Genomic DNA, 12615 nt, shown 5'->3' with positions numbered 1-12615 from the left:
ATAAGCTGGAAGTGGCACTGTGGCTCAAGTGGTAGAGTCCTAGCCTTGAGCTGAAGAGCTGAGGGACAGCTCCCAGGCCCAGAGTTCAGGCCCCACGGCTAACAAAAAGAGGAAGAAGTAGGAGGAGGAGGAAGAAAGGAAAAAAAACAGAGAAAAAGGGATAAGAATAAGAATCTGAAATGTCAAGCAAATTCAAAATAGTAATACTGATGATGGTGATAGTGATGATAATGGAGGTACCATCTAGACACAGGTAAATTCAGATGAGTATGTTTTTTTAAAGGTTTTTACAGTTTATGAATCCCTTCATATAGAAGTCGTCATCACTCAGGCCCCTGTCTCTGCAGGATCTTTAGTCCTTTGGCTTCTTGCCAGCTCCAGCATTGGCCTTCGCAGTCCCTCTGACGTTCTTCATTCTGCTTTTGCATTCCTTTTGCTGTTTCCTTGAAGTCTTTTCTTTTCATACAGACCGTATCTTGCAAGTCTGTGTTTGGGCTCATTTTTCTTTGCATAATCCAAAGAATCATAAAGCATGCCAAAGCCAGTTGTTTCGCCCCCACCAAAATGAGTTGTGAATCCAAATACAAAGATGACATCAGGTGTGGTCTTGTACATTTTAGCAAGTTTTTTTCCCGAATTTCCAGGGTGAAGGACATCAGTGACCATCTGCTTCCTCTGAAGTAGTCAGTTGGTCATGAACTTCCTGGTACAGATAGTTACTGTGTCATTCATGATGGCGGCAGACCTTCAGACAGGCTCAGGTGAGTATGCTCAATGAATGAATATATTGAAGGAATAAAGACTAATTAGAGGCTGTTGCCATTGTGAAGTGACACTATTATCAAATCTTTGTTCACAGCAAATATGTAACTTATGAACTTTGAAATGTAAAAAAAAAAAAAGCAAATCCTGGAAATGCTAATTGTCAAAACTGGGTAAAACAGATTGCAACATTTTTCATCACACACAAATGGAATAGATTACATTGAATACAAAATATACAACATTAGCAAATGTATATCATAAAATTGATTTATAAGATAGGAGAGTTATATCCTACCACCAAATATGCTTATTTTTTCTGAGTAAAACGGCACATTTTAGTATGTTATGTTTGAGGGCATGAGAAATTCCAATAAGACAGAAGATGTGGAGAGTCTTTTTTTTTTTGGAGGGTCCGGTTGTGGGGCCTGAACTCTGGGTCTGGGCGCTGTCCCTCAGCTCTTCAGCTCAAGGCTAGCGCTCTACCACTTGAGCCATAGCGCTACTTCCAGCTTTTTTTTCTTTTTGCTTATGTGGTGCTGAGGAATCGAACCCAGGGCCTCAGGCATGCAAGACAAGCGCTCTACCATTGAGCCACTTTCCCAGCCCTGGAGAGTCTTCTTTCTAGTTTCAGTGTCATTATCTTAAGAACAAAATAAAAACAGGTTAACAAAACACATTAACACATAAAAACAAATAAATCAACATTTCAGTACTTTCTAGGCCAAAGAGGAAAATAAAACTAATTATAGATTGTTTAAAAATTATAATGCTACACATAAGATATAACTAAAACTCTGCTAAGCAAGAAGGCTATACTTGTAAAAGCTCTCTTTAATAGAATGGAGTAAGTGAAAAATAAATGAACAAAAGACTCAACTTAAAGGAATACAAAATAAATTATCCAGTAAAAAGTATAAACTAGTGTACAGAAAAGAGTCTAAGCATCAGTTCTCTAAAATGCATAGCAAGTTAGAGTAAAATGTTCATATATGTAATTAAGAATACAAGAAAACCTGTGTGGACTGCATGGGGCTCTGCAAAAGAGAACTAAAAGATTAATAGTAGCAGGTGGTTTGGTGAAGACGGCCAGAATTCAAATTATCACTGTTCAGCAGTGTGTTTACCATTTCTAATTCCCTCTGGAATACTCAGAATTAATTTGGCATAGCTTGAAAGTAGGCTTTGGTACCGAAGAGACAGTGGCAGAGACAGAGACAGAGAGTGAGAGCCCCAAAGGGGCAGTTAAGTTCTAGCATGGAGAGTGAGAATGACAGAGTGGAAGACAGCCCTCTTGTTTGTTCCTTTGTCTTTGTGTTTCCTTACTTCCCACTTCAGATAGTTCTCATGACAGCAGCAAGGACAAGGAGATAGTGCCAGATAATAAGTCTCTCCCCTGCCCCTCCCCATCACTTCCTCTGGAGTTTGTCAAAAACCTCAATTCTATTCAGTGGAAATGAGAGACCATGTGATTTCAGGCTATTCATCAGAGATTTAAATGCAAGAAGTGGTGAAAATATTCACAGACATTGCTGGACAACCTGGGTTAAACACCTGTATTGCTAGACACATTTGAATATTTCCTGGGTGGAAAGGGAATACAAGACATCATTTATCTGTTCATATATATGGCTACCTTCTATTGGTTTTATTTTTCCTATAAAATGGGATAATCATGTAAGAATAAATAGGGCATTTGGCATGATGATGAGCATCTTAAACCTTTTTATCTACATCTAGTATAACCAAATTCACAACATTGTTCTTAATTGTTTCCAGTGTCTCAACTTTTCCATCATGGATTCCCTGAATAGTTCTATTTAGAAAAAGCATTGAGTGGCCTGTATGGGGGATAATACCTCTCTTAGATTTACAGCAGAAAGATATCTGAACATTTTCCACCGGTCATCGGATTATTCTAGTCCACTGAGTCTACAGGAGCCATACTCCCCCATCCCCAAATAATATGTACCTAGCCAAGATAACTACTGGAATTCTGCTACCCTCATATTCTAGACAGATGGGAAAAGATGAAAGGAAGAGACAATGGATTTTTTAAAAAAATAGCAGCTCTGTATTAAAGTGGTTTTCTGGAAGCTGCCACAAGAATCTGGTTCCATTCCATATTAAGCTGCAGGAGAGGCTGGAAAACATAGTCTTGACCCTAAGAAAGTGTATGCCTAGTGGAAACTCCGGGACTCTAGAAGGAAAAACTAGATGTATGTGTGTGGCAGCTGGGGGAAGGGAGGAAGGTAAGAAGATCCCTGCCGTAGTGAGCACTTGACCAAAGTTGGGACAGTGATGACAGTTGTCCCCATAATCACAGTGCTGGGTTAAGGGATGGACAGATGACCCATGCCTACTCTACAGTAGGCCTCCTTTGGATAGTTAGGGTTGGGTTTTGTTAGTGTGTGTGTGTGTGTGTGTGTGTGTGTGTGTGTGTGTGTGTGTGTGTGTGTGTACTGGGACTTGAACTCAAGGTCTCATGTTTTTACTCAGATTTCTTGCTCATGGCTGGTGCTCTACCACTTGAGCCACACCTCTATCTAGTCTGTTAATTTTTTTTAATGCGAGTTTATGGGGAAGGATCTTCCTGAAGAAGAGACTAAGAGAAAGCAATGAGAAGCACAAGTGCAAGACATTGGAAGACCCAAGTTATTCTGATGTGCATTTTTCTCAGTCACTAAGTGGCGGAGTTTCAGGCATGTGCTACTCTGATTTCTTCTTCTAAGGCTTTGAGAAACTGCTCACTACCCTTCCTTTCTGTAGTTACTTTGGCTAAAAAACAACTTTTTAAAGGATAAGTTGGATGTCATTGAACGTGCATACTACTGTCAGTCTGCCTTATGCATTAAAATCCTGAAATGACAGGTCTTAGTGATGTGTTTTAAATGATACGGAGTAGACAAAATTTAGACAAACTGTCCATTTTCCAAAATTTCAGCTCAAATGAGATCTTTGCTCACTTTGGGGATGATCTAAAATTTTCTTACTTCTAGCTGTCTTTTTTTTATATCTTGCAATCATCCTATCATTTTTGTAATTAACTTGAAGTTCTGTGTTTTCTTCTGATATACTCTGAATTTCTAGGGGACTGGAATGGAGTCTCATTTACTTTTCAATCCCCAGTATCTAACATGCTAATACAACATAGATGGTCAATAATATTGTTCGAAAATGAAGAATTTGGAGAGCATTCATGATGAAAGGTATTAATAACAACAACTGACATTTACCAAATATGTGCTGTTTTTATAGTCTTCTCCTAAGAGCTTTCCTTTTTATGATTTAATCGTTATGTTAGTCCATGTTATCATACCATGTTTTCAAATGAGAGAACTCATATAACTAGCTAGTAAATAGCAGGTCTAAGATTTCACCTCAAGCAAACCCAAGGCTAGAGCTGAAGATGTCTGTCATGAAAGTATTTGTTAAATATAAATGGAGTTAAATATTCCACAGAGAGACTAAGAAACTTTGAGGGCCCTGAGTTCCATCATGACATACACACTGAAATAGAGCCAAGTATTGGAGTTGACTCTGTGTAAGTGGTTTATATAACACCTTCACAGGACTCCTGTCTCCTAGCTGGTAACTACCATCTCTTGCAATGTGGGTCTTCTGTACACATGCACCCTTTTAGGGCTGGTGTTTCTAAGTAGAGCTAACACCAGGTGGATCTTACCTGTTGAAATGGATTAAAGGATGGGGATTTAGGATAGACTTCACATCCTTGGCCTCACTTTGGCCAAGGTCAAGACTGTTTATCTAAGCTCTCTTTCAGAGTAAATGACAAATTTCTTGTGCAATCCTGTATTATGCACACACACATATGCACACATAGAGACATGATCTAGATAAGATATAGATGATCTAAGTGAAGATACACATAGATGATTGATGTCTTGTTCTTGTGTGAATATCTGGTTGATGCTTATGTTACTTGTTATCATATAAATGTTCTCAAGGACCAGATCCATGATTGGATTTTGGTTCTCCTCGTGTTCTTGCTGCCTAGCATAACTCATGAATCCGGCTCATATTGAGGACTCAACAATTTTGTTCGTGAGGGAAAGAATGACCAAATCGATGAATAGATCAATGCATGAATGAATGACCCAGTTTGCCCAATCCTCTCTCTGGAAGGCATAGAGGTGTGACTGCAGCCTACAGGGGAGTCAGGGATCTGCATGCACACTCGCACTTTCGTGCAGAAATCCCTGCAGGGAAAAGATCCACACATATCTATTTGGTGGGGTTGGGAGAAGCACTGAAGGGCAGGAAAAAAATCACACTAGATGAGTAACCAGTTTTCAAAGGATGCTTTCAACACCATCCCCTCCAGTCTGTGTGTGTGTGTGTGTGTGTGTGTGTGTGTGTGTGTGTGTGTGTGTGTGTGTGTGTTTTCTTCTACAAAGTGTTTCCAATTACTGTGGCACTCTTGGTATCTGGATCCATCTCCAGTGAATTCCTCTGCAACTTCTGCCAGACACATGGGATGAATCAGGGCTCGGCGCTGGTGTGCTTGCTGAGCGGTTGTTGACAGACGCGGGGCTCTGGAGTCAAGGAATCTCCCAGTCTTTGGCTGGCTCTTGAGAGGAGAAGGAGCAGGCGGGGGGAGGGGGGGAGGAGAGATAGAGGCAGAGATAGGGGCGAGGACAGTGGAGAGGGAGAGACAGAGAGAGGAGGGAGGGCGGGAGCGAAGGAGGGACGCCGCAGGAGAATCTTCTTGGACGGTGGTGCCTTTTCCTTCAAACATTTTATTAGGCGTCAGGGAGAGAGGAGGAGGAGGAGAAGAAAGAGAGAGGATCGAGAGGGGTCGATCGCGCGCCAGTCCCGCCCGGAGTCCCCGAGCAGCCAGCCAGAGGAGTCTGGATTGTGTCCCCTGTGTCAGATCTGAAAGGGCGCCGAGACGCGTGGCCACTGCCCCGCGGCCCGGCTCTGCGCGCGCCCGCCTCCCCCGCCAGGGTCCCCGGCGCGATGTGGTGGCCGCGCCTGGCCTTTTGTTGCTGGGGTCTGGCCCTGGTTTCGGGCTGGACGACCTTTCAGCAGCTGTCCCCGTCGCGTAATTTCAGCTTCCGCTTCTTCCCGGAGGCGGCGGTGCCCGGATCCCCGGGTCGGTGGCCGGCGGTGCCCCCCGCGCCCCCCGCCGCGCCCGGCGAGGACGAGCCGGCCGAGAGCAAAGTGGAGCGCCTGGGCCAGGCGTTCCGGAGCCGCGTGCGGCGCCTGCGGGAGCGCAGCGGGCGGCTGGAGCTCGTCTTCCTGGTGGACGAGTCGTCCAGCGTGGGCCGCCTCAACTTCCTCAACGAGCTCAAGTTCGTGCGCAAGCTGCTGTCCGACTTCCCGGTGGTGCCCACGGCCACGCGCGTGGCCGTCGTGACCTTCGCCTCCAAGAACAACGTGGTGGCGCGCGTGGATTACATCTCCGCCCGCCGCCCGCACCAGCACAAGTGCGCGCTGCTCAGCCGCGAGCTCCCGGCCATCCCCTACCGCGGCGGCGGCACCTACACCAAGGGCGCCTTCCAGCAAGCCGCGGTAAGGCGCCCGCACCCCCCCCCACCGCCCCCCGCCGCCCCGGGGACCCCACGCGCGCTTCCATCGCCAAGGCGCAGAGTGCCCAGGTCACCCCCTAACTAATGCCTCGCACTAAATCTAAGTCCGCAGTCGCCCCCCCCAGCCCATTGTGGTGGGATCCCGGGGAAGGGGGGTCAAGAAGGTTGAATTGCTAGGACTGGATGGCACGGGCCTCAGTGGTCCCCCTGGAAGCTCTCTGATCAGGAGGCCCTCTAACGCGCAACACACAGGTAGACTGGTAGGAGTAAGCCAGCCCAGATGCACAGGTGAGCAGCTGAGAAAATGCGAGCAAAGGTGGGGCCTGGAGGGAGGGAACAGAGCATGCCCCTAAGTGATTATAGGATTATTGTCGTTGTTGTGTTATTATTTGTTTATTAGTGGCGCTTTATGCTTGCAACAGGAAGTGCATATGCTTAATTGTGCTCTCTGAGCCTTTTAGGAATAATATTTGAGCATCTGGAAGAGGTCAGTTTTGGATGCTGGACAAATTTACAGATTTCTTTCTCATCCCTTTCCGCCTGCCTGTCTCTGTCTCTCTGCCTGTCTGTCTCCCTGGATGTCTGTCTGTGCGCGTTCTCTCTGGGTCTCTCCCTTTATCTCTCTGTGTTTATCTCTGTCTCTGTCTCTCAGTCTCTGTTTCAGTGTGTGTGGAGGTGTGTGTATCTACTGCTTGAACCATACCCAGCCTTGGTTGTTGTTTTAGTTATTTTTTCGTAGAAGGTTTCAGGGACTGGCCTGGATGATGATGCTCCTACCTATACCTCTTTGCCTAGCTGGGACTACACATGTGCACTAGCATGTTTGGCTTGTTTGTTGAAATGGAGTATCAACAATGGAGTATCAACCACGGAGGTCTTCGATCGCCTCCATCTTTCCCATCTCTACTGCCCAAGTAACTGGGATTATAGGTGTGAGTCATCATATCTGGCTACTTTTTGCATCACTTTTTCTGATTACAAAGTAACACATTGATGCCACATAATAGCAAGTCAACGTTTGTAGAACTCATGAAACAAAAACAAAAAAAGAAGAAAAGAAAAGAGGAAAAGAAAACCACACTAACTCCCTCACCCTTACAATGCCGTTGTTTATATTGGGCTGAGCATCTGTCCAGCATGGGTGTTCATACATAATTCAACCAAGTTGCTATCCAGATGTTTTATAGCCCGTTTTTCATTTGTTATATCATGACTAAATAGTAATAGACCATTCTAATTAGTTCTTTAGGAAGGTTTTCTGCATTTTGGATTAAAAGGTATGAAACTTGTAAACTTTTTTTTTTTGGTGGGGGAGAGCAAGCAGTACTAGGCTTTGAACTCAGGGCCTCATACCTAGTAGGCAAATACTCTACCACTGAGCTATGCTCTCAGCCCAACCCCTATTTAACTTCTTGATAGAGAATGTCCTTTCTTCCCTGATGGAATTGTATAAATTTACATTTTTTCAAAACAGCAAGTTTGCATTACATGCTCAGAAAAATAGTATAGTTATTCTTAGTATTTTTGATAATTTGATATGTGAATGGTGGGATTATATTTTGGGGATGCATACTTGCTGCTACATTATCTGGACAGTTATATTTTGTCTTTTGCTAATTACCTGGTTATACATTTTGCCCTTTTTCCATTACAGTCATATTTGTTTGCTATGAGTGATAATTAATGAAAGCTTCTTGTTTATGTAGTAAGAACAGGAACTGTTTTTGGTAGACACAGCATATGATTTTTTCCCCCTAGCTCATTGCATTTTACTTTGGTTGATGGCAGTGTCATTATTAAGTGAAAGATTTAAATTTTTATTTGCTCAAATCTATCAAACACTGCTCTGAAGAGCCTATATTTTTCTTCCATCCCTAGAGATACTTCCACAACTAGAAAAATAGTTCTCCATTTTAAATTGTACTTTATTTGGGACTTCTTTTTTGAGGTCTGGCATGACAAATATGTCTAAATTTTTTGTCTTAGATAGTAATTGATGTGTCATTGATCCCAGGGCCAGTTGTTTGACAGCTGTTTATCCTTTTCCAGTTGTATTGAGTGCCCCTTTCACCACATAGTAAGTGTCAATGGTATTTGGTCTCCTGGGTTCCACATTATTGTTGTTATTATTATTATTATTCATAAATCATGGGGCTTGAACTCAGGGTCTAGGCACTGTCCCTGAGCTTTTCTGCTCTAGGTGCTCTATCACTATGAGCCACAGCTCTACTTCTGGTTTTCTGGTGATGAACTGGGGATAAGAATCTCATGGACTTTCCTGCCTGGGCTGGCTTCAAACTGTGATCTTCAGATTACCGGTGTAAGCCAAGAGCACCTGGCTATTTCCACCTTATTTTTAAGCTTTGCTCATGATTCAACTCTACTGATTTTATAGCATATTTAAACTAGTGGCCCTGCACATTCTCTCCTCTTTTTATCTATTCTTACTTGATCAACCTTTCCTAGTTATAGCTTAATATCAATTTTATATTCATGTTCACATATTCCAAATGAAATCAGTAGGTATTTTGATTTTATGCAGAAAATATTGAGGAAGTTGCGCTGTAGCTCAAGTGGTAGAGCGCTTGCCTTGAGCTGAAGAGCTGAGGAACAACGTCCAGGCCCAGAGTTCAAGCCCCACAACCGACAAAAAAAAAAAAAAAAAAAAAAAGAAAATATTGAGCACATCGGCAACTATTATATTTTTATAATGGTTCTGCCAATTCAACAATATGGTATGGCCGTCAGTTTGTTTGGTATCCACCAATAAAGTTGTTAGATCTTTGGAATTTAAGCATTGCATGGCCATTTTCAAATTTAAACTTGTCTTTTTTCAATATAACTACTCATGAATGTCACCTTTTAAATTATATTTTAGACAGTTATTTTTGATGTGTCAAAATGTTATTAATTTTTGTGTCTGGATCTCGGTTTTTGTTTTTTTTCTGAGCCAGAGATTCTTACTGCATTGACCAGGCTAGCCTTGAACTTCTGAGTCCAGGGGTTCCTCCGGCCTTACCTCCCCATGTAGCTATACTGGAGGCTAGTGCCAATCATGCCTACTGCTCTATTCCTAGTCTCTTTGATTCATCTTTTCTTCACTCTTTTCTTCATTAATTGTATAAAATTATAGGTTTCAATGTGACATTTTCATGCTTGTATACTATGCGCTTTGATCCTGTCCACACACTTCCTGCTAACGCTCATCAAACTCTCAAAGATCAGAGCAATACATTTTGTTGATAGTATTGACCCTTTGAAAAATACAATCAATCATATGGGAGAGAGATTTCATACTTTGAATTTAATCACATGAAAACTTTCTACAAAGGGAAGGAGAGGCTCTTCAGCGGTTTCTTTCTTCTTTTTCTTCCTACCTTGTATGTATAAATAGCTTCTCCTAAATTACATATTTTTGATTGGTCTTACTAGCAATGCCAAGCCATCTGTATCCTAGGCATTTGACATCCAACAGAATAATATTAGATCTCCTCCTTCCCATTTTAGTCTTGCTAATTATCTGGGAAGAAAACATGAAGTGTCTTAGGAGGGGGAATTGTTTTCCTTATTGTTCCAGATTTCCAGAAATGTGATCTTCAGTGGGGATTGTGTTATTTTGTCCCCAAATCCAACCTTTAAATAGCCAGGGTTGAGAACAGATAGGCAAGAATTTTGTAGCTCAAGGAAAAGGCGTCATCCATTCCACCCTTTTATCTAGACAGTAATATTCTCTCGCAGCCTTATGGAAGAAAGAATCTATTCATACATTTCCTAAGAAAATCTACAAGCATATGTTATTCTACTGCATTAAAATCTCAATGAAGGGCTGGGAAGACAGCTAAGTGGTAGAGTGCTTGCCTTGGACAGCACCCAGGCCCAGAGTTCAGGCCCCACAACTGACAAAACAAAACAAAACAAAACAAAACAAAAAAACCCTCAATGAAGAAAATTAGGACTATTATGCCTTAATAGTCTTTATCCATTTTGCAGTGGGTTCCGCTGGCCCTGGAGCTGAAGGAATAAGGAAAGACTGTTTTCTGTTGGTGTGGGTAATGTCTTATAGTGGGCAGCATTTTCAGCTGACCTTGTCTTAAAGCATGGTTTTTGTGTCAAGAATCAATCTCTATTGCAGAGGCTAAGTTCTTTCTTGGGGCTGAAAGGATATATTCCTAAATATTCCAATATTTTCTCTTTTGTGCTTCTTAAGCTTTTTAAAAAAATAGCATATAATATTTGCACAAGAGTTCTTTGTTGCATTTCCGTATGTGTATAACATACCCCATCAAATGCCCCTTCATCACTCCTTCTTACTCCTCCTTAAAATCATTTCAACAGGTTTCATCCACTTTGCTAGAATTTACATCATTCTGTTTAAACAATTCTCATTGTGTAGTAACCTCTTATGTAATCTCACTAAAATATTAGAAGTGTAAATAGAATGGAATAAATGAATGCATGCATGAATGAATGAATCCCCAACATAGAGAAGTAGATACTGATCTCATTTACAGCTCCCAGTCAACAAAAAGTAAGAAAATTCTTAATTGGAAGAGAGTGAGCAAGTAATTGTCAAACACTGAATTCTACTTTTACTGAACCTAGTTTACTAGTTTACTAGTTGGGTTACTCTTTGCATGTAGGATGCCATTATATATAATAAGATTGTGTACCAACTGCAACTCTCAAAGATGCTTATTATTGTCTTCCAGTATCATATTATGTTTGGTTGAAACACACTGAATGCTTAGACATATGATGTTCCTGTTCCCAGCTGCCAGAACGCTACCTGGTTAAAGTGTAGGAAATCTCTTCACCCATTACCTAGACATGGCAATAAACTCAAGGGAATTCTCTTAACATTGACCATGAAGTAGAATTACAAAATATATTCATTCTTGAATTTTTAATTTGTAAATTGCTTTGTAATTTACAACATATTCATATTATGATTCTTGCCTGTTTCACAGAAAAGGCAACACAGTAGGAGAGGCACCTAAACCTTTCATCTTTTTTGGGAGGGGGAGGGTCAGGTTTTCAATGTTTTCTTTTTCTTTTTTTTATTGTGAAAATACCGTATAGAGGGGTTACAATTACATGGGCAAGATAATGAGTACATTTCTTATCAAGCATTGTTGCCTCCTCCTTTGTTTCCCCTTCCCATCCCTTCCCATCTCCCCCCCCCCGCCCCCGTGCGTCCCCCCCACCAAAGTTGTAAAGTTCGTTTTTCAATATAACGTCTGTTGTACATCTCATTGTTGCAGTGGGTCCACCTGTATTCCTATTTAAACAATTTGTTTTTTCCCTTCCCCTCCACAAATTATACTAACATCAAATACAGTGAAAACAGGGGTTATACCATGGGGGAGGGACATACAAACCAACAAAGAAATCATCTTATAAATATATTAGAAACAATCGCAAGAAAGAAAAAAAACATTTGAATCCTTATCTTGGGGTTCATTTCACCTAACATCAACTTATCTGACCATTTCTGCTTGTCTCAGACATATATTAGTTATTGCAAATAAGGGAAACCACAGGACCTATGTTTCTTTGGGCCCGGCTTACTTCACTTAATATAATTTTTTCCAAGTCTTTCCATTTCCTAAAAAATGGGGCAATGTCATTCTTTCTGATGGAGGCATGGAATTCCATTGTGTATAGATACCACATTTTCTTGATCCACTCATCTACTGAGGGGCATCTGTGTTGGTTCCATATTTTAGCTATTAAACCCTTAATCTTAATGTTAAAGTGAGCAGTAAAGAATGTCATCTCAGCCTTACGAATTGTCCCTGGTTTTCCATCTCTACCCATACCCAGTTTATTCTTACCATGGTAGAGCAGTGTCAAGAGCTAAATTCCTTATTCTCCTAAAGAATTACTTTTCCAAGGTTTAAATAGTTAGTGTGCATTTGAGGACCTAACTATGGCTTTAAGGCCATATTCATTCCTTGAGGCTTTCCATTTGACCCGAATATATATACCTGAAAGTAGTCATGCATGTGTGTGTGTGTGTGTGTGTGTGTGTGTGTGTGTGTGTGTGTGTGTGTGTGTGTGTGTGTTATGAGAGAGAGAGCTATTACTACTCTGTCTTCTGATCTTCCTTTTTTCTGAATGTAGTAGAAAAATCTGAAGTACCATTGGCTTAAACACGATACACATTTATTTTTCCCTCCAATTTAACCTTGAGTAGAACATTCAAAGCTGATATGGCAAATGAAGAATGTCTTCAGTGATCCAGATCTCTTCTTCTAATTCAGCTCAATGGTTTTTCAGGTTACATCATTGTCTAAAATGA

General features: G+C 41.5%; 1 protein-coding gene and 1 pseudogene across 2 annotated transcripts in view; one reads left to right on the top strand and one right to left on the bottom strand.

Moving 5' to 3' along the window:
• Positions 1-352: 352 nt before the first annotated feature.
• LOC138816279 (small ribosomal subunit protein eS24-like) lies at positions 353-745 on the bottom strand (annotated as a pseudogene).
• A 4797-nt stretch (positions 746-5542) lies between these two features.
• Svep1 (sushi, von Willebrand factor type A, EGF and pentraxin domain containing 1) overlaps positions 5543-12615 on the top strand; it is a 162338-nt gene continuing 155265 nt past the window's right edge. The window contains exon 1 of one of the 2 annotated variants that reach the window (XM_070011444.1): positions 5543-6297. In XM_070011444.1, the coding sequence (XP_069867545.1) occupies positions 5743-6297 (555 nt within the window). In that variant the 5' untranslated portion in view covers positions 5543-5742. Of the gene's footprint in view, positions 6298-6586; positions 6603-12615 lie in introns of those variants that run through there. The other variant, XM_070011455.1, reaches the window with a different exon arrangement.

The sequence above is a fragment of the Dipodomys merriami genome, unplaced genomic scaffold (genome assembly GCF_024711535.1).
Source record: "Dipodomys merriami isolate MVZ:Mamm:240054 unplaced genomic scaffold, mDipMer1.0.p SCAF_11, whole genome shotgun sequence".
NCBI lineage: Eukaryota > Metazoa > Chordata > Mammalia > Rodentia > Heteromyidae > Dipodomys > Dipodomys merriami.
The sequence above is the reverse complement of the archived record's forward strand: the minus strand, read 5'-3'. Positions and strand labels throughout refer to the sequence as shown.